Here is a 23,331-nt window from a genome sequence, read left to right as displayed (position 1 = left end):
ACGTTTATTTCATCTTTTGCTAAATATATTTTTATATTGTATTTTAATTGATTTCTGTATAATATATTCGGTATTTCTCATCACATATTATTAAATTCCGTAAAAGATTTTCTTTCCAAAAATAATAAAAAACATTTAATTTTGACTAAAACCAAAAAAGTAATAAATTAACTATTAACTTTTTTTAAAATTATTTATATAAAAAAATATATCACATTCATCAATAAATAAATATATATATATATAACAAGTTCTTAAAATTTTTATAAATAAAAAATAATTAATTTATATTCGTACAATATATAAATTAATTACTATATTATTATTATATTATAGATCAAAATTTACTAATTTAAATTTTGTTTTTATTTTTAATATAAGCATTAGAAATAAATAAATTTTTATAACAAGATGTAGTGTAACAAAATATATATAATATTAATTAATTCTTAAAAAATTCTGAAAGAAATGATTTTTTTAATAAAGTGTTATTAGAAAATTAACATTATAAAAGCTAATTTCAACCAATATCAACCAATATGATATAATAGGTTATATATTTAATACAAAACACATTGAATATAAATTTTTATTGAGTTTAAATTTTAAATAATTTTTAATTGAATTTTGAATATTTTTATTTTAAAGAGTTAGAATATTTTAACATCATCTTTTTCGTATCTTTTTTAATTGAGTCTTTAATTTTTTAAATTATAAACTTTATTTATAATTAAGAGTAATATTTTAACGCCACCAATTAGTCACACATATAAAAATATCAGAACAATTATATTGTCATAATTATAATCTAACTTTATAAGCAATACAATACAATGAAACTATTAAATAATATAACTAAATTTTATCTACATCTATAGTCACATTTCATAAATAATATAATCAAATTATATTTATGTTTATAATTAAAATATGAATAAAAATACAAAAAATTATCATGATGGTTATTTTTTTTCGTTCATAATTTTTTTTTATTATTTTTGTTGTGAAAAGTTTAATTATTTTAATAATTAAATATTTTTTAAAAAAGATAATTGAATAACACAAAAAAGTCTTATTAAGAGTAATTTATTTATATATGATTAAAAAATAATTAAATAATTATATACGGTAAAAAATTAATATTATTAAAAAATAAAATTAAAATTTATTTTAAACTTAAAAATAAAGTTTATTTAAAAATAAAATTAAAAATCATGCTTTTTTTTCTAAAATTTATCTACGAATAATTCTATAAATATTTTATGATAAATAAAAATATTAAACTCGTACTAAAATTTATTCTAATAAAATTTATTTTTATTCTACTAAACATTAAATAAATTAGCTATTGAAAAGAATTTTGTTTCCTCTATTAGAGAAAAATGATAAATTTTCATACTTTTATTATGTTATGGCAATAATTTGGCCTGTTATTTTTTAATGTACAAAATAATAATAATAATAATAATAATAATAATAATAATAATAATAATAATAATAATAAAAACAAGTATGTCACATTAAAAAAGGAAGCTAGTGACCAAATAATTTATCATCCGAATTATATATGAATCAAATTGATAATATGAGGGCTAACACTACAAAAATCGATAACAAGGTGATGATTTGATTTTTGACGGTTTAGAATTTCACAATTGAAATCTCGTTGCAAGTATAGTTTTTAAACCAACACAAATCCTTTCATACAAAAATTTGGTTGTCACTAAGTGCAAACCCCTAAAATCAATAACCGAAGTATTTAAACCTCGGGTCGTCTCTTAAAGGACTTGCAGGGTAGTGTTCTTGTTATTGGTTACGGACTTGTTTATTTTAGGGTTTTAGATGAGAAACATGAATAGTAAATGGTATGAAAACTTTATTAACAAAATGGTCTTGGCAAGATTTGGTTGTCAAGGGTCTTCATCATTATCACTAGTCACAAGTATGGTAGTTGCAAGGATTAATCCCACTTAGTCATCCTTAAATCAATTAACAAAGGAAAGTCAAGTGAGTTATATCAATCATAGTCCATAAGTCCTAGCTTCCCACTAATTAGATTAATGAAGGCTAGAGTTAATGGCTATCAACTATCAATCAATTGGATACTAGTGACTCAAGAAATCCTAAGTTACCTTCTCAAACCAGGAACATGAAATTCTAGTCTAACATTCTTCCAAGCATTTAATCAAACACTTGGAAGGCACAAAAGAAAAGTATAGCAAATCACAACAAGAATAAATTCTAACTACAATTGAATACAAAGAATTAACAACAACAATCAAGGAAATCACAATTATCATGAATTACCTCAAATTGCATTATTGAAAGAAAGTAAAGAGAACAAGAATATCTCAATTACAAAACCTAGAAACAAAATAAGAGAAATTACAACAGGAGAATAGGGATAGAGAGAAGAACCAAAGTGTAGCAATCATCAATTGAAGGTAGAAGTAGAAAGAGACTTGAATTAAACCTAGAACTATAAGATCCTAATCTAACCCTAATTCCTAATCCTAATTCTAGAGAGAAGAGAGAGCTTCTCTCTCTAACTCTAACTACTTCTAAAACTAAACTATGACTAATGATCAAAAGTATGAAAAATATCTTGATTCCCCTTCAATCCTTGGCTTAAATAGCATCAGAAATGAGTTAGATTGGGCCCACAAGGCTTCTAAAATCGCTGGCCACGTGTTGCATTAAGTGGGTCATGTGCCACCATCGGCGCGTCCGCGTACCGTGCGTGTGCGCGCCCCTATGCGCGATGCAACTATGGCAAATCTTATATCGTTTCGAAGCCCTAAATGTTAGCTTTCCAACCCAACTGGAACCGCATCATTTGGACCTCTGTAACTCAAGTTATAGTCGTTTAAGTGCGAAGAGGTCAGACTTGACAGCTTTTTGGTTCCATCATTTCTTCATGAGTTCTCCAACTTTACATGCTTTTTCTTTATTCCCTTGATCCAATATTTGCCTCCTAAATCTGAAATCACTTAACAAACATATTAAGACATCTAATGGAATCAAGGTAAATTATATTTAGCTATTTTAAGATCTAAAAAGTATGTTTTCACTCTTGAGCACAATTAAAGGAGAATATACAAAACCATGCTATTTTATTGAATAAATGTGGGTAAAAGGTTATAAAATCCCCTAAAATCAATACAAGATAAACCCTACAAATGGGGTTTATCACAAGGTTACTTACAAAACCTTTCTTAGACTCACAGAAAAAACGTTTATATTTGTGTGATATATAAAATAATTATCATATTATTATTATTACATATTATATATATATATATATATATATATATATATATATATATATATATATATATATATATATATGAGCAAAAAAAGTCCAATTATTTTAAAGTAAATTTTTTTTTAATATTTGATTAAATGTTCTTGTATTTAGTACTTTTTTTTGCACTTTCTCTTGGTTAAAAATATAATCATTATAATTTTTTAGTTATTATTGTTAATTAGGGGTGTTCATAGATCGGATATGACTAAAATTTCGATCCAATAAGCACTAAACTCATTAGATCAAATTCGATATTCGCACTTTTTATGTTTGGATCAGATATCAAATATATCCATAAAATAAAAAATATTAAAAAATTTTATTTTTATAAAAAAAGTCAATAATTTTTTTTGTTTACTCTTTTAAACATATTTACTTCTATCTGATTAGAGTATGGATCCAATTCGATCCAATCCGATCATCTTACAGATCAAATCATATCCACAAATTACAGATCAGATACGGATAAATACTATGGATTTATGAATATGATCTAATCTATGAACACCCCTAACTACTATTATAGGTTCATTGTTGCAAAAGAATGCTTTTTTTATTATAAACCATTATTAGATCTTAATTACCATTAAAAAAACTTAATTGTCAACAAAGAGATAATACTTATTGGTCTCTAAAATTATGTTCGTACGTATTTTAATCTAATTTAAAAAATTTTGATTTATTCAATTTAGTCTCCCAACTTAATAGTTATAACTCACATTGGTTCCTGATCTTATTTTTGTCATTGTCCCACAAAATCGTTAACGACATGTTGAGATGGACTAACGACTGCTACATTATACGTTCTAGCGACTATTTGACGTGACAATTGAAATTTTTTTTCAACTAACACTTAAAATTCTAATATATGAGTCACGGATACCTAAGTTAAAAAATCAAACTAAGTAAATTGAAACTTTAAAAATCAGATTAAAGCTCGAATATAACTTCAAATAGAACTTTAACTTATGTAGTGATTAATTTAAATGAGAATCAAATAAATTAAAATTCAACATAATTTTATCAATTTTTTCAAATTCAAAATTTCTATACCAAAATTAACTAGGATTTCTCTTTAAATTAAAAATTTAATAAAGTAGTGACTTTAATTATCTTAATCAATGTCCTAATTAATTATTTTTATGTCTTAAAAAAATGTATATAAGAAGAAAATAATTAATTTATCTACTTTAATAAATAGTTATTTTACTAAAATAAAAGAAACTATTTCTTTTAGAATTTTTTAAGAACTAATTAATATTATATATATTTTGTTATACTATATTTAGTTATAAAAATTTTATTTATTTCTAATGCTTATATTAAAAATAAAAAGAAAATATAAATTAGTGAATTTTAATCTATAATATAATAATAATATAGTAATTATTTATATATTGTACGAATATAAATGAATTATTTTTTATTTATAAAAATTTTAAGAGGCTTGAGCTTGTTATATATATATATATATATATATATATATATATGAATAATATATTTTTTTATATAAATAATTTAAAAAAATCTAATAGTTAATTTATTACTTTTTTTATTTTAGTCCAAGTTAAATGTTTTTATTGAAAAAAAATCTTTTGAGAAATTTAATAATATGTGACGAGGAATACCGAATAAATTATACAGAAATCAATTAAAACACAATATAAAAACATCTTTAGCAAAAGATGAAATAGGCGTCTTTATCTTAGTCACCCAATAATATATCAAAATTAAAATTCTAAGAGAAAACTTTTTTCCAAATCTATGACAGTCGTAAAAGAGTTCCAACAAACGATGATGGAACTATTCTTTCAAGAAAAAAACAAAAAAGGATATTTATGGAATTCCCTTACCAACCATTAATTAAATCAAAGTATTATTGTGTTTTATTTAAAAGGTATCTTTTGTCAAAATAAGTAATTAAACTAATGAAACGTGCAATTCACAATATAATATTATTTATATAATAAAAAGATTGGAAAAGTAAATTAAAGTGGATAGACCGATAGAGTGAACTTTTTTAAAGATTGAAAAACAAAAAAGAAAAAGTCGAGAATATGGCTCCTCACATCTCAAAAGCAACGTTGCATTGTGTTAAGCACTACTTCCCGAAGATGAGTGAAAAAATTTGTGTTAAAAGTGTTTGTTAAGCATCCATGGGGTATTTATCCTATAGAATGCAATATACGTAACATAACTCTCACGGATAAGTGGACAACCTGTCACATAATTCTTCATGTTATTTTGTAACGATTGTGTCATGGATAATTTGAAGTTTCACATTATTATAAGTTATATAGGCTTTTAATTTTTTAGACATGTGAGATGCTAAACTTGTATAGTGTAAAAACCTTTTGCCATGGTGACCAAGAAGGGAAGATAAATTAGAGTTTTCAAGTGTGTGTGATTAACTTTTTGACTTGAAGAAGTTAAAGATGCTAGTCTCATCCAAAAATAATAAATAAATAAATAAGAAAGAAAAAAGAAAAGAAAAGAATAAATGTTTCGGCCACAAAGCCCTTATATATATATGCAGCATGCTAGCTAGCTAGATATGCGTGGCAATCAATTCTTCTGAAACTGAACCATGAACAATTGTAATCTTTACCTTCGAATTGTTGTTTCATCATTTCTTCTTTCTTCTTTCTTGCTGGAAGCTGTCCATGGAAGTAATAAAAGGGTAAAATACTTATGCTTAGCTTGTTTCTTATCATTTATATGTTGATGATGAGATTTCCACTTTGAAATTATTGTTTACATTCACAGTGTTACATTGTATACATGGGAGCACATTCTCATGGCCCAAGCCCTACCTCTTTTGATATGGAAGCTGCCACAAATTCTCACTTTGATTTACTAGCTTCAGTTTTGGGAAGGTATCCAAATAAATTAAAGCATGCATGGCTTATATTTTCTATATATTAAAGGAAAAGTCTAGGGGACAACAATTTTATTGAATTTTAACTAGTATGTAACCAATAGAAAAAGATGAGTCATTTGATGAAATCTCACACCATTAAATCATCATTAATAACTATGTAATGGCTATCAATCACAAAGATTGCTGCCCTTAGCATTGCTCTATATTAAAAGCTATATATAGCATTAAATAAAAAAAGAATATTCTTTGGACAGCAATGAGAAAGCGAAAGAAGTGATGATATACTCATACAATAAGCACATCAATGGGTTCTCCGCGCTACTTGAAGAGGAAGAAGCAGCACTTATTGCCAGTGAGATCGATCATCAAGTGTTTTTGTCATTAAGTAATTAATATAATTATTGTACCGTCACTGTCAACAATTAATATTTGCTTGTTGCTGTCATACAGTAAAACCAAATGTAGTGTCGGTGTTCTTGAGCAAGGAGCACAAACTTCACACAACAAGGTCATGGGAATTTCTTGGACTTCGCAGAAATGCTAAGAACACTGCATGGCAAAAGGGTAGATTTGGTGAAAATACAATCATCGCCAACATTGACACTGGTACGTGCTTATAATTAACTGTTGGCGAATTATGTGGTGGCTGTAATTTTGGTATTGAAATTGTCGAAGTTATTTTTTATAGTAAGTTTTAAATATTAAAAAATAATTTATTTTTATATTTTTTAATTTAAATATTAAATTTTATCTCATTTTAATAAGTTAGGCAAATATATATAGATACTATAGTATAGTATGCATCTTAACTGTTATCTATTATATATTTACTAGTACTACTGCACTCTATATATGCACGTCATTGTAATTTTAAGGATGGGTAGATACTAGTATGGATATTTTCAAACGAAACGAAAGGAGAATAATCTAACATTGTTTACCGATGATAATTACCAAATTAAACTTCTCCAATATATGAAAGTTTAAAAGTGGATTGATTATGTGGTCACACAACATATAAAAAGTATTCTTATTGATTGTCTTTGTTTTAACTTTTAAGTACTTAATGATATTTGGTTATTTTGTATATATATCTTTCTTTTAAATTTTTTTATGGTACAAAGATAAATATATTTTTTTTATTTTTTGTCATTCACTTTTAATTAAAAAAAAATATACATAAAAATAAAAATATCAATTAATTATATTCTAAATTTATTCTTAAAAATGACCCACACCCACAAAAGACGTGGGTTCGCTCGCTTATAGCTGCTATAGCAATTTTTAATATAATAAAAAAAAAGGTAGTGCTAGAGAGCTAATGGTCTAAGTGTACAAGGATTGAACACTTAAGTTAATTGACCTTTCAAATCTAGAACTCTAATACTATGTCATGAATCCACTCATCCAAAAAACGTAACCTGACAGGACAATGTAACATTAATGATCATATCTCTAATACTTCCTAAACCTCCATTGTACACATTGTACGCTTAGACCATTCGCTCCCTATATTTTTCCTTAAAATATTAATTGATTAATATTTGTTATTAATGTTTTTAGTTAATAGTTAACTTTTATATTATTAAAATTTAATATTTAAAATTAAGTATAAAAATGTTTATTAATCATTTAACTAAAAATAATAAATTTTATTGTTTATCTAACAGTCTTTTATAATAAATATTATCATGGGATTCGCTTAAGAATAATGTATATTATTGGGTCAAATGGTCAATGATGTAGAAAGCTGAGTGGACAAACATTTTTCCTTTAACAAATGTAAAAGAAACAAAACGAGAAAAAAGTGTCCTTTTGTTGGCACAAAAATAAAAGATATCATCATGAGGCTGCCCATGTATGAGCAACAAAATACCAAAATCTGATAGCCAGATTCTCTCTGTATTATTGTGTCTTAGAAAAAAAAAAGACGGAGGCAACGACCTAACAACGAATACTAACAAGTAAAAGGTAGTGTAATAAATTTTAATTTAAGAATAATTAACGGTAGATATTCTAATAATAATATTTTCACATGATATGTATTATTAGATAAATTAATATATTTAATTGAATTATCTTACGATAATATATGATTTTCATACGAAGATATTATGGTAAAATATCCACTATAATAATATATAAAAATTCTAATAATATGGGTTAACTGTGTAGGGGTATGGCCGGAATCGAGAAGCTTCAGTGACAAAGGATATGGCTCTGTCCCCTCAAAATGGCGTGGGGGTAATGTTTGTCAAATAGACAGCCTCCCTGGCTCTAGAAAAAATCCTTGCAACAGGTTAACAATTAACTTATTTGTGGTTAAGCTAAGCTAATTACACTAATAAATACATATATGATATCTATACATAAAAAAATAACTTGGGTTAAAGTGATAATTTTAAAATTTAATTCTCTTATAATAAAATTTATTAACAAATTTATTTATCTAATATATATATTGAAAATTTGATTAAAAGTGATGGAATGATGAATATATCCAATAAAAATAATTTTAGAAAATTTTCAAAAAATAAAAAATTATTAAAATAAAAATATCCCATTTAAAACCTTTTGAATAATAACAAATACACAGGAAGCTTATTGGAGCAAGATACTTCAGCAATGCTTATGAAGCGAGTGTTGGGGAGCTGAACCCAAAGTTGCATACAGCGCGTGATTTCGAAGGCCACGGTACCCACACACTATCAACCGCCGGTGGTAATTTCGTGCCCGGTGCACACGTATTTGCGGTTGGAAACGGCACTGCAAAGGGAGGATCCCCAAGAGCAAGAGTTGCAGCTTATAAGGTTTGTTGGTCCATAACCGATCCTGCCAGTTGCCATGAAGCTGATGTGCTGGCAGCAATAGACCAAGCCATAGCCGACGGCGTCGATATCATCTCCCTCTCCGCCGGTGGCCGCCAAGTTGTCAGCCCAGAAGATATATTCACTGATGCTGTCTCCCTTGGAGCCTTCCATGCAATTTCTGCCAATATTTTGTTAGTTGCTTCTGCTGGGAATGATGGCCCAACTCCTGCAACTGTTGTCAATGGAGCTCCATGGATATTCACCGTTGCTGCTAGCACCCTCGATAGAGATTTCAGCAGTACCATTACCCTTGATAACGGTCAACAAATCACGGTATGTTATTACAAATTCCACTCCTTGAACTAACTTGTAGGGCCAGTTGAGTTTCAATCTCAAGAAGATTGATTAATTTATGCTAAAATCTCTTTTTTAGGGAGGGAGTCTTTCTGTAATGTTACAATCTAACCAAGCCTTTTCTTTGATCTCTTCTACCGATGCTAAACATGCCAATGCGACAATTCGAGATGCGTAAGTACAAAGTGAACCTGAACCGCATCGTACATAACAGCAATAATATAATTTAATTTGCTCTAAGATGTTTAAATACCTGTCTGTTCAGTCAACTTTGTAAGGCAGGAACACTTGACCCTGCAAAAGTTAAAGGCAAAGTGGTGAATTGCCTTAGAGGAGGGAATATAAAATCCGTTGGTGAGGGTTTGGAAGCTTATTCGGCAGGTGCAATGGGAATGTTGTTGCAAAATCAAAAGAAACAGGGGAAAACACTTACCAATGAGGCTCATATGTTGACTACTGTGGACTATGCACCACCACCTCCATCTCCACCTACCTCTTCTCAACCACTACGCAAGCCCAATTATGATCTCATAACTACTACGTAATTGTTAAATTATACTCATCCCATTTAATTAAATTTCTGTAATTAAGATTAACATCATGAAAGAAGCTAAGATCTGTTGTGATACATACATTGCAGAGCTCTAAGCCCGCCGACCCCGCCCACCACAGTAAGGCTCTCCCAAGCCAAAACAGTGATTGGAAGGAAGCCAGCTCCAGTTATGGCTTCCTACTCCTCTAGAGGACCCAATAAGATTCAACCATCAATACTCAAGGTATATACATGTATATAAAAATATCATATATACATAAAAAAACAATTACTAAATCAGTTATTATATATGTAGCCTGATGTGACTGCACCTGGAGTAAACATACTTGCTGCCTATTCACTCTTCGCAAGTGCCTCTGGCCTCTTAGTGGATACTCGTCGTGGCTTTCAATTTAATGTGCTGCAAGGAACTTCTATGTCTTGCCCTCATGTTTCTGGTATTGCTGCACTTGTCAAAACTCTTCATCCTAATTGGAGTCCTGCAGCCATTAAATCCGCAATCATGACTACTGGTACCCAATATATCTATTCTGCACCTATCTTTCTCAAAGGCTTGTGCATGATGTAATATTTTCACAAGATTTTTTATCTTCTTTCAGCAACCACACTTGACAACACGAACAAGCCAATTCAAGATGCGTTTGACAATGAGTTAGCAACTCCTTTTGCTTATGGCTCAGGACATGTGCAACCTAACCTTGCAGTTGACCCTGGACTTGTTTATGATCTACACCTTAACGATTATTTGAACTTCTTATGTGCTTCAGGATACGACCAACAAGCTGTTTCAGCACTTAATTTCAACAACACTTTTGTTTGTAAAGGAACTCACAGTATAAATGACTTAAACTATCCTTCAATCACATTGCCAGATCTTAAATTGAGTGCGGTAACGGTTACGCGTACACTCACCAATGTGGGGCCCCCTGGAACATACAATGCAAGTGCCAGATTGGATGGATACAAAATTAATGTTGTTCCCAGTTCCTTAACTTTTACAAAAATTAATGAAACGAAGACATATAAGGTGATTGTGCAGGCATCAAGTGTGAGTCAACTTTATAAATACCAATTTGGTGAAGTGATTTGGACAGATGGAAAGCATAGAGTTAGAAGTCCAATTGCAGTCCAACGCCGCAAGTGAACAAATCTTCTTAGAATTGGGTGTGCTTTTGTAATGATAATAATAATGGCTGCGTTGGAACACATCATTACTACTTCACCTTTCTTTGTTTAATTTGTGTGTGTGTGTTTTTTTTTACTTTTTCGGTTTTTCCCCCCTCTTAAATGGTGTGTAGGCAGCTGTGAAGGTCCTTAGCTTGTATTATATATACCTCATGTATGCTTTTTTTTTAAAATAAAAGCTAAGCTTAATTAAATTAATTTTCAATATCCATATTTGCTTCAAATTCATTATTCTGACCTGCTAACTAACAACCGTCGTGTGTCTCCATCCATATATAACAAATACTGGGCAGAGACACAGGAAAGTGAAAATTGTATTGTGTGTATTCTTCTTATTACTATTCTGTCTTGTTACAATATAAACACAAGAATCATCATCAATTCTTGAAGAATGGAAAATAACATGTGATGAAAATAAGAGGCAAGAAATAAAACATGGAGGAAGAATGCTGCTTATTTTGTGTGGGCCTGTTATCATATGGTTTTTCTTGGGCCAATGGAGATGGTTGGTTCAGTGCTCCATTTAACATCTTCCAAGCATGACCAAAAAGAAAAAAACATCCTCCAAGGAACTTCTATGTCTATTCCTCATGCCTCCGGGCTCTGGCAGCGTAGTTAGACTTCTAGAGTCCTTCGTCTTGTTATCTAGGGTCCATCATCTATTAAATCAGCTATCATAATTCCAATTTTATCGGATGTCCCGACGGGACAAAACATTTTTATATTTATGGTTTAGGCCTTGCAAGACGAAGGTGAAAAAGTCTTCTGAATTTGGATTCTGAGTTATAATATGGCAGTAGCTATAAATAAGTAAATATATAAAAAAAAAACAACAACAACAAATATATATCTACTTTTTTTAATAATTATTTGTTGATACAAGCTTTACAATCTGTACGACATCATGTATTCTTTTTGTTTCCCCTTCCATTATGTGTTATTGTATTCAGTGAAAATGATTGTATCATTATCTCGTTATGAATATATAAAGCTTCGGTTCTGCTAAGAAATTAATTAGGAGTATGGTTAATTAGAGCTAATTAATTTTAAAATAGGAAGTTTGTTATAAAATGATGATTCTAGTTGAACTTGAGAAGGGTGTTGAATCAAGTTAGTTTAAAACTTAAAGTTTCAAACTCTGTTTTGCTGTTGCTCGAGTTGCAGGAGATTATTTAAAATTGTCTCATACGCAGAACATTAAAAAGAGCAAAGAAGAGGAGAAAGAGGCCAGCATATATCCTGATTCGGATTCTCAGTGCCATGAATCCTACGTCCAGTCTCCACCACAAACCATGGTGGAATTTTCACTATAATTCTCAGATTACAAATACCAATACTATTGAATTAATTCCTAATCCAACTAGTATCTACCCCTAAACTTTCTTCACCAAAGCTTAGCAACCCCAAAGTGCTATCCCAACTTGGAAGGGGAATCTACACAGATTCAATTCTCACCAAGTGCTAACCCAACTTGGCAAGGGGAACTAATCCTAGTTCATACACCCAAATTACATCAGAAATCAGTGGCTATTTTGCATCACTCTTGCCTTTTCTCTCTTGGCTATTGAGCCTCACTTAATTGCCTTTTTCAAAATAGAAAATAACGCAAGACAGCCATAACATGAAATCAGAATTAAGCTTGAGTAGAAGAAAGAGATTCCAGCTCTATGTTAGAGATGGTGCTCTGGATATGTGTGCTCTCCTCCTTTTCTTGAGATGTTTGAGTGAGGCTTGTTATATATCTTCATCTTGCTTCATTGTAGCTTCATCCTCTTTGCTTTTTCTTGCTATCCGTTGGAGTGGTCCTTGATGGCATGCAGTCCTTTCTTTATCCTGCTCCACTTCCCCTGCTGTCCGAGGAGCTCCACCACTACCTCTGCTGTCCTTGGTGTTTCTTTCTTTCTTGGCATGTTCCTCTTTTCCATTCTGCTCTATTTCCTTGCTGCTGCTCTATGCAAGTTTGTGTTTTGCATAACCACGATCCACAGCAGTGCTTTGGTGATGTCCTTGGGTTAGTGTGTGTGCCCTTTGTGTCCTTGCTTGCTTTTACAGAGCTACACTTGTCCTTGCATGATATAGCTGTCCTCATATTGCTTTTAGCAAATATATACATAATCATTTAATGTTGCTAAACGGTGCTATGAGAAATTGTTGGACTTGGTTACTGCACTAAGGAACAATGTGAGCTGCTTTCTGTTTGCTGTGATGGGCTGATGCATCGTAAGCTAGTATATTTGGGCCTGCCACAATAAAGCACATGTTAAACACTATTGGGCTTTCAACCCAATTAAATGTTTGTCATCATAATGTTACCCAAAATCAAACTGAGCTCAACAATCTCCCCCTTGATGACAAACATGATAAAATAGGGAAATTAAAAGAAAACAAATTTAAATGAGTTAAGAACACTTCCCTTTGATGACATTCGGATTGTGAGTACCTCCCCCTCAATGCCAATATTACTCCCCCTCAATCATGGCTTACTTCTTAATCCTGGAAAAGAACTTAAAGACAGCCAAGACCAATATTTTCAAGCAGTATATCACAGTAATGAAAGCACAGAACAATTTACATTAAGTACATCATAGGATAAAATATAGCACCACAGAACATTGTTCTTAACTATTACTATTAATCCCTAAGTCAAAGCTAACATTCCTTTTCTTTATTCCCCCTTTTGTCATCAAGGGAGGAAAGAAAAAACCTGCACAAAATTTGTTAGTGGCCAGCGCATATAGTTTAAGTAGCAGAGTAGTTAAGGTTTTTACAGTCATCCAAAATAAAGTAAACAAGTCCAAAATGAAAACAAGTCATAGTCGCAGATGAGATAACAAGAAGCTAGGCATCAGAGTTGGATTCATCAGAGGTTCCATCGTCCTCCCCCTCATTGTCAGAAGTTGTGAGGCCAACTTCGATATCTTCCACAAAGTCTCTCAGAATCCGAATTCTCCCCTTGGTTTTCTTGAGAGCATTTTCCTCCATAACTTGGTTCCTCTTGCGCTCGGCCCCATGAGTGAGAAGAAGGTCTGCCAGATTGATAAACTCTTCAAGCACATTTTTCATAATGCGTGTCATGACCTTGATTGTAGTGGAGGTGGAGGGGAGAATCAGAGGATCCTCATCAACAGAGGGAACATCAGTGCTGTCATCAGTTTGGCGAAGCCTGGGAGCTGTTTTCTTTACTGCACCACCCCTTTGATATATGAGTTACAATCTTTAGCAATTTCAGCCCCAAAATCAACATTATAATATTGAAAATTTTTTGTAAGAAGCATGGCATATGGTAAAACATTTTTAAGCATTTGAAATGAAGCCCAACTCAAATGAATAGTACATGCCAAAAATTTGAGACCCAAAAAAAATTGAAGTTTGCCGAGTGATCTCAAAATATTGAGGACCAAAAAGATTGAAAATCCATTTTTTACAAAGGTTTAGTCATCAAAGTTTTTTTCAAAAAATTTTTCAGTAAAGAACAGCTCATAGTCCAAGATACTGTTTCAGCACTAGATGTCCATCATGTATTGAATTCAGATATGATACCAAAGGTTACTCATCATCTGCCAAAAAATCTCACCGCGATTTATGAGATAAAACAGAAAAGATCTCATTATCAGAATTATAAAGAAAATAGGGATGAAGCAAGAATGCCCAGTTCAGTTCGTAACTTGCAAAACCTCTCCTCTATTAATGGTTTGGTGAATATATCAGCTAGCTGACCTTCAGAATTAACAAACTGAATATCTAAATTTCCATTTTGCACATGTTCTCTAATAGAATGAAAACGAACTTCAATGTACTTTGTTCTTGAGTGCAAAATAGGATTTTTGGAAATGTTAATAGCACTCATGTTGTCACAAAATAATGGAATATTAGATACTCTCAGTTTATAGTCAGCTAGTTGAGTTTTCAACCATAATAATTGAGAACAACAAGAGGAGGCTGCAATATACTCAGCTTCGGTTGTTGAAAGTGCCACAGTAGCTTGTTTCTTGCTAGACCAAACAATGAGGGATTTCCCAAGAAAGCAGCACATGCCACTTGTGTTTCTTCTATCAATCCTATCTCCAGCAAAATCTGCATCACAAAAACCCACTAATTGAAAAGAATCAGTCTTAGGAAACCATAAACCATAGTTAGTGGTACCAAGCACATATCGGATGATCCTTTTGACCACTGAGAGATGGGACTCCTTAGGCTTTGATTGAAACCGTGAGCAAACTCCAACACTTTGGATGATATCAGGCCTTGAGGAGGTTAGATACATTAGGGATCCAATCATCCCTCTGTAACGTGTCTCATTAACATCTCTACCATGTTCATCCTTATCAAGCTTGATGTTAGGATGCATGGGGGTTCCCATAGGCTTAGCACTGTCTAGCCCAAACTTCTTGACAAGTTCCTTTGCATATTTTTCTTGATGGATGAATATGCCTTCTGCAGTTTGCTTGATTTGCAAGCCTAGGAAGAAATTGAGTTCTACCATCATGCTCATATCAAATTCATTAGTCATAAGCTTAGCAAAATCTGCACACAAATCCTCATTAGCCGAACCAAATATAATGTCATAAACATAAACTTGCACAAGAATAAAATGATCATGATAATTTCTAATAAATAAAGTGGTGTCAGTGGCTCCTCTTTGAAAGTTATTTTTCAATAAAAATGAGCTAAGCCTCTCATACCAAGCTCTAGAAGCTTGTCTTAAACCATATAATGCTTTAGCTAGTTTGAAAACATGGTTAGAAAAAGTTTTGTTTTCAAACCCAGGTGGTTGAGCCACATAAACCTCTCTATCTATTATGCCATTGAGGAAAGCACACTTTACGTCCATTTGGAACAACTTGAAGCCACAATGAGCAGCATATGCAAGGAGCAATCTGATGGCTTCCATTCAAGCTACTGGTGCAAAGGATTCATCGAAATAAATCCCTTCCTCTTGATCATATCCTTGAGTGACCAATCTAGCTTTGTTTCGGACTATGGATCCATCTTCACCCAGTTTGTTTCTGAAAATCCATTTAGTGCCAGTGACTTTCTTTCCATTTGGATAAGGCACTAATGACCAGACCTGGTTCTTCTCAAATTGCTGCAATTCTTCCTTCATAGCTAGCACCCATGAAGGATCAGCAAGAGCTTCTTGGATGTTTTGAGGTTCAATCTTTGATAAGAGAGCAATGTTGTTGGATTCGGCTCTTTTCAAAGATGAACGTGTGGTTCTACCAGTGGAAGGATTTCCAATTATGAGCTTTTCAGGATAGTTTTTCAGAAACCTCCATTCTCTTGGTCTCCTTGAATGGTTAGAGGATTCAGGTTCCTCTTGATCAATATTTGCCTCTGCATCAGTGTTTTCTGCAGCGACAGGAGATAATTCCAAATTGTCTCCTGCAGAATTGGGATTATCGTTGCTGACAGATGCAACTTCATGAGAAATTGAATTTTGTGGAGCTGGTTCAGTAATCCATGGAACCTCAGCTTCAAAACCTGGACTATCATTAATACAAACACTGGGAACATTGTTAGATTCACAGAAAGTGACATGCATGGTCTCCTCAACTGTTTTGGAGTTCTTGTTGTAAACCCTATAGGCCTTGCTATTTGTGGAATAACCTAGAAAAATGCCTTCATGTGTTTTAGGATCAAATTTTCCTAAATTTTCATTGATATTTAGAATGAAACACTTGCATCCAAACACATGAAAATAGCTGAGATTGGGAGGATGCCCTTTCCAAAGTTCATATGGTGTTTTCTTTAAAAACTTCCTAATGAGTGTTCTATTTAAAACATAGCAGGCAATATTTACAGCTTCAGCCCATAAGAACTTGGGAATTTCATATTCACATAACATCGCTCTAGCCATTTCTTGTAAACTTCTATTTCTTCTTTCCACAACACCATTTTGTTGAGGTGTTCTTGGACAAGAGAAGTTATGTGATATGCCTTGTTTATCACAAATAGATTCAAAGAATTGATTTTCAAATTCCTTACCATGATCACTTCTAATTGAAACAATTTTAAAACTTTTTTTATTTTGAATCTTTTTGCTGAATTTTTCAAAAACAGAAAAGGCCTCATGTTTATGAGCAAGAAAGAACACCCATCCGAATCTAGTATAGTCATCCACAATTACCATGCCATAACTCTTTCCTCCAAGACTTTGAGTCCTAGTTGGTCCAAACAGATCAAGATGCAACAACTCCAATGGTTTCTTAGTAGAGACATCTTCCTTGGGTTTAAAAGAGGTTTTAATTTGTTTACCCATTTGACAAGCATCACAAATGATGTCTTTATCAAACTTTATATTAGGAAGACCTCTAACTAAGCCTCTCTTTACAAGCGTGGAGATTTGGAACATGCTAGCATGTCCTAACCTCTTATGCCACATCCATTTTCAGATTCCATTGAAGATAAACAGGTTACATTTTGAACTTTTAGATCATCTAGAGTGATACCATAAACATTATCACTTCTTTTGGCAACAAATAAAACAGCCTCTGTTTTCTCATTTATGACTCTACATTCAGATTTCCTAAAGGTTAAAGCATATCCAAGATCACACAATTGACTTATGCTCAATAGATTATGCTTTAACCCATCAACTAAAAAGACACTATCTATGCAAGTTGAAAAATCTTTGCCAACCTTACCGATGGCAATTATTTTACCTTTACCATTATCTCCAAAAGTGACAAATCCTCCATCATACTTGTTGAGTTTAATGAAGAAAGTATCCCTTTCGGTCATATGCCTTGAACATCCACTATCAAGATACCACATGTCCTTTTTCTTCTTGGATGCAAGGCAAACCTGCATGTTCTTCAACTAACCTTAGGTATCCAAATCCATTTGGATCCTTTGATGTGAAATCTTCTTGGTTTCCCAAGAGCATTAAAATCATGAACAACTTTATATAATTTATTATCATTACCAAAAGACCTAGGAAAGATGAAACATTGAGGAGGATCATGACCATTTCTGTTGCACTTGTAGCACTGATTCTTGCTCACTGATTTTTGAGGTTTGCTGAATCTTTTTGGTTTGATGAGCTTGGAAGAGGATGCTTCAGATTTTATAAAGTTTTGTTTGAAAACTGCCTTACTTTCCTCTTTGAACCCAAGTCCTGATTTTTCAAAACCAAACCTTTGACTAGCAAGCAGTTTGTTTAGATTTTGAGAACCTTGAACAAACTTAGCTAAGTCTTTATTCAAACCTTTTATTTGTTCATTCAACTTTTTGTTTTCAGAAATCAAATCAGTGGAATCAGTAACTTCATGCTTGAGTTTGAATTTTTCTAATTCAGCTCGCAAGGCAGTGTTTTCTTCTTTTAAAAGCTTTTCATTTCCAGTTTCATTTGCCTTAATTTTTTTTTAAAAGAAGATCATTTTCAATCTTCAAAGCCTCATTTTCTTTCTTGCATTTAGCATACTTGTCCAAGAGTTTCTTGGAACTGACAGAGATATCTTTGATAATGTATTGTAGTTCATCAATAGATAAGTTAGAAAGATCTACCTCATTTTCATCGTCATGGTCTGCCATCAAACATAGCTGGGCTTCTTGATCTGAGCTTTCTGAGCTGGTGTCGTTCTCCAAGTCCTCCCATGTTGCCATCATCACCTTCTTTTTGTCTTTCTTGGATTTTTTTGCCTTTCTTAAGTTGAGGACAATCTGACTTAAAGTGACCAGGCTCCTTGCAGTGATGGCATGTGAACTTGACTTGATCTTTCTTGACATATTTGGATGAAGAGCTTCCTTTGCCTTTGTTTTTGTATCTCAGTAGTCTTCTCATTTTTCTTGCAAAGAGCACCATTTCTTCATCTGAGAAACTGTCATCAGATTCTTCTCCTTGGGCTGTCATTTTTGATTTTAGTGCTATACTTTTCTTTTTGTCATCTTTGTCTTGAGACATGTTAGTGGTTTCATAAGCCAACAGCTTGCCTCTCAGCTCATCATAGGTGATTTTGATCAAATCATTCCTTTCAGAGATGGCTGTGCTGTTCACTTTCCATTTCTTAGTAAGACTCCTCAGAATCTTTCTTACCAAGGTTTTTTCAGAGTAGCTTCTTCCCATGGCGTCCAGATTGTTGATGATTATCGAGAACCTTTCGAACATTTGATCGATGCTCTCATCTTCCTTCATACTGAACATTTCATACTCCTTCATTAACATGTCAATTCTGGTTTCCCTCACTTGCTTAGTGCCTTCATGAGTGAGTCTGAGCTTATCCTAGATTTCTTTCGCTGTTTTACACCTTGACACTTTTCTGAACTCTTCAAAACTGATTGCACAGTGCATCAGGTTGATTGCCTTGGCATTGAGTTCAACCTTCTTCTTTTCTTCATCTGTCCATTCGTTGTCCTCCTTTGCCACAACTTCTCCATCAGCATTCTGTTTGGTAGGAACGTCTTGGCCGTTGAGAATGATCTTCCAGATGTTGTAGTCGATCGACTGCATGAAGATTCTCATTCTCTCTTTCTAGTAAGAGTAGTTGCTGCCATTGAAGTAGGGAGGTCTATTGTTGGACTGCCCTTCAGTGAGAGTGAAAGCCACGATGTTGGGATTCATGTTGTTGGCCATGGATCTTTACTCCAAGCTGTGAAGCTTGCCTTCTTGAGACCAGGCTCTGATACCAATTGATGATTCTAGTTGAACTTGAGAAGGGGGGGTTGAATCAAGTTAGTTTAAAACTTAAAGTTTCAAACTCTGTTTTGCTGTTGCTCGAGTTGCAAGAGATTATTTAAAATTGTCTCATACGCAGAACATTAAAAAGAGCAAAGAAGAGGAGAAAGAGGCCAGCATGTATCCTGGTTCGGATTCTCAGTGCCATGAATCCTACGTCCAGTCTCCACCACAAACCCTGGTGGAATTTTCACTATAATTCTCATATTACAAACACCAATACTATTGAATTAATTCCTAATCCAACTAGTATCTACCCCTAAGCTTTCTTCACCAAAGCTTAGCAACCCCAAAGTGCTATCCCAACTTGGAAGGGGAATCTACATAGATTCAATTCTCACCAAGTGCTAACCCAACTTGGCAAGGGGAACTAATCCTAGTTCATACACCCAAATTACATCAGAAATCAGTGGCTATTTTGCATCACTCTTGCCTTTTCTCTCTTGGCTTTTGAGCCTCACTTAATTGCCTTTTTCAAAACAGAAAATAACGCAAGACAGCCATAACATGAAATCAGAATTAAGCTTGAGTAGAAGAAAGAGATTCCAGCTCTATGTTAGAGATGGTGCTCTGGATATGTGTGCTCTCCTCCTTTTCTTGAGATGTTTGAGTGAGACTTGTTATATATCTTCATCTTGCTTCATTGTAGCTTCATCCTCTTTACTTTTCCTTGCTGCCCGTTGGAGTGGTCCTTGATGGCATGCAGTCCTTTCTTCATCCTGCTCCACTTCTCCTGCTGTCCGAGGAGCTCCACCACTATCTCTGCTGTCCTTGGTGTTTCTTTCTTCCTTGGCATGTTCCTCTTTTCCATTCTGCTCCATTTTCTTGCTACTGCTCTATGCAAGTTTGTGATTTGCATAACCACGATCCACAGCAGTGCTTTGGTGATGTCCTTGGGTTAGTGTGTGTGCCCTTTGTGTCCTTACTTGCTTTTACAGAGCTACACTTGTCCTTGCATGATACAGCTGTCCTCATATTGCTTTTAGCAAATATATACATAATCATTTAATGTTGCTAAACGGTGCTATGAGGAATTGTTGGACTTGGTTACTGCACTAAGTAACAATGTGAGCTGCTTTTCTGTTTGCTGCGATGGGCTGATGCATCATAAGCTAGTATATTTGGGCCTGCCACAATAAAGCACATATTAAACACTATTGGGCTTTCAACCCAATTAAATGTTTGTCATCATAATGTTACCCAAAATCAAACTGAGCTCAACATAAAAAAAAAACAATTCTCACTACTCTTAATTTTTTAAATTTTAAAACTAAAAATACAAGAAATTGACTTGAATCGGTTCATGATGTAGTTGAAAAAGATTTTTTCATAAAGCTTAGATTAAAATGGAAAAGACGTTGAAAATTGAACAATAGTATTTGAGAGCATTTTTTTATTTTTCAATTGACATTTTTTCGTTATATGATTCCAGACGATTACTTTTGAACTTTCATTCTTTCAGTTGCACCTAACCAATGTTCACTCCCCCAGTGATTTTTTCAACCACGGTCCACAAATGTTGGACAAAAAATAATGTTTGCTTACTATATCAATTTTGCTAGGAAATCAAGAGGGTTCAGCCAACTTCTGTCAATTTTTTAATAGCTAAATCTCGAAATTTATCTTAAATAAAATAAGTTAATATATATAGATATTTCTTCTGCTAAGTATCGAAATGTTTCTTTTACTAAGTATCATAATGTTTTTTTTCATATCAAATAGATGTTTTTTTATATATTTTTCGAATTTTTTTGTATTGCAAATGTGAATGTCTCTATTTTTTTAAGAATTTTATAATTTTTTTAAAGTTTTATAGACATCTAATATTTTTACCAAAATATAACTGGATATTTTTTTTGTTTATGTTTTTTTTCATATTAAATGAATATTTTTTTTTATATCTCTGTAATTGTTCAAAGACAATTCGTGCTCCACCACTGCTTCCTTAAACAATTCTTGAAGCTGAACCAAGTACAAGGCAGAGACCATTTTAAGGGTATCTACGTGATGTCTTTGACACGCACCTTCCCTATGGGCGAAGCTTCATATTCTTCGCTGTTTGGGAAGGCCTTCGGTTCGGGGTCTCCCATCTGACTCAATGGGGACTTTCAATTCTGTGACTGTGACAGAACTAAAGAAGCTTACATGCATGGCATTCGAACTCTCATACACATTCTGACCACCGATGGCGTTCTTTAAATGGGTTTCTATGATCTCATCACAAAACTGGGCTCTCCTTCAACAAACCAAGTCCCTCTTTGGATCGCAACACCAGCAACTCAATGCATTATTGCCTGAGAAGTTGCAGAGTCTTGAGTGAGGGCAGAAACGGCCTGATGGTGAGAGAGAGGTCTGTATGTGTAGTTGTTAGAGGTGGGTATGTTAATGTGAGAGAGAAGAGGAAAATTTTTATAGGTTTTAATTAGGTTTACTTAATTTATTTTAAATTTTTAAAATTTTGAATTTAAAAAATTTAAAATTAATTATTAATATAATTATAATTAATTAAGTTGTTTTATTTTTGACTAATTAAGAGTTGGTTCCATATACTTTTTTTTTTACTATATTTGTTTTATATTGTGTATACTAAAAAAAGTAAAAAACAGCTATATATATTAAAAATTAATTGCTGAATTAGTTATTATTTATTTGTGTAAAAATACATATGTTGTAAAATTTTATATTAATATTTAATTTAATGATTAATTTTTTATGTATATATAACATAATTGTATCAAATGATTTAAAAATATTTTGTTTATGAACATATAAAGGATAAACACTTTTCGAAGAAAAATAAAAGAAAAAGTCTAAAAAATTAATGTAAGTTCAGCCATTTAATTTAAAAGTCAAGCAATAATTAGAACTAAAAAACATCTAAATCTAAAATAAATAAAAATATAAATAATTTAAGTAAAAAAAACATTTAAAAGTAAAATAAAATAAAATAAATTTATAATTTAAGATTAAGTATTTAAAATTTAAAGTTTAGGATTTAGAGTGTTCAAATATATCCATAATTATCAAATTCGAATTGGACCGGACGATTCGACCGAAAAATTAGTGAACTGGACTTTCAACCGATCTGAATTACACATCTAATTGTTTCCGCAATTAATCTGCAAAAATCGGTCTACTCGCACTGAACCGGACGAACCCGACCGATCAAGTTGGCCTGGTCGAGTTAATATAAATCGCGCCTCCACGTACACTATCAGTTGTACTTGAGCCATCCACTAGGTTAGTGGTTCCTATACAAATGAGCATGATGAGCATGTTAACTGTTTCCGCAATTAATCCACAAAAACCGGTCTACCCGCACTGAACCGGACGAATCCGACCGGTCGGGTTAATATAATCCGCGCGCCTCTACGTGGATTCGACCTTGGATCCATTCAATGTAGTGTACCTGAGCCATCCACTAGGTTAGTAGTTCCTATTCAAATGAGCATGCTAATAATTATATATATACTAAAACCAATACCTTTTGTTTACCACACATTTATCATCTTAAAAAACTAATAATTATATCATATTAAAATAATAAAATTTAAATAATGTAAAATA

At 32.4% G+C, this 23,331-nt stretch overlaps 1 protein-coding gene across 1 annotated transcript; it reads left to right on the top strand.

Moving 5' to 3' along the window:
* Positions 1 to 5,829: 5,829 nt before the first annotated feature.
* Positions 5,830 to 11,288, top strand: LOC112797668 (subtilisin-like protease Glyma18g48580). The gene is made up of 11 exons (XM_025840720.3): positions 5,830 to 5,987; positions 6,074 to 6,183; positions 6,443 to 6,540; positions 6,639 to 6,794; positions 8,364 to 8,487; positions 8,785 to 9,331; positions 9,432 to 9,526; positions 9,618 to 9,893; positions 9,993 to 10,128; positions 10,201 to 10,417; positions 10,505 to 11,288. The coding sequence occupies exons 1-11, from the start codon at positions 5,895 to 5,897 to the stop codon at positions 11,047 to 11,049; spliced, it is 2,397 nt and encodes a 798-aa protein (XP_025696505.1). The 5' UTR covers positions 5,830 to 5,894; the 3' UTR covers positions 11,050 to 11,288.
* The last annotated feature ends 12,043 nt before the right edge of the window (positions 11,289 to 23,331 follow it).

Source organism: Arachis hypogaea, chromosome 4, assembly GCF_003086295.3.
Source record: "Arachis hypogaea cultivar Tifrunner chromosome 4, arahy.Tifrunner.gnm2.J5K5, whole genome shotgun sequence".
NCBI classification, from domain to species: domain Eukaryota; kingdom Viridiplantae; phylum Streptophyta; class Magnoliopsida; order Fabales; family Fabaceae; genus Arachis; species Arachis hypogaea.
Note: the sequence above shows the minus strand (reverse complement) of the source record. Positions and strands in the feature narration are given on the sequence as shown.

Excerpts from the sequence above, each read along its gene's own strand:
- LOC112797668 (XM_025840720.3), top strand. The coding sequence starts at position 5,895 with ATGAACAATTGTAATCTTTACCTTCGAATTGTTGTTTCATCATTTCTT. Across the intron at positions 8,488-8,784 it reads AGAAAAAATCCTTGCAACAG|GAAGCTTATTGGAGCAAGAT; the intron begins GTTAACAATTAA and ends ACAAATACACAG. Across the intron at positions 9,527-9,617 it reads AATGCGACAATTCGAGATGC|TCAACTTTGTAAGGCAGGAA; the intron begins GTAAGTACAAAG and ends CTGTCTGTTCAG.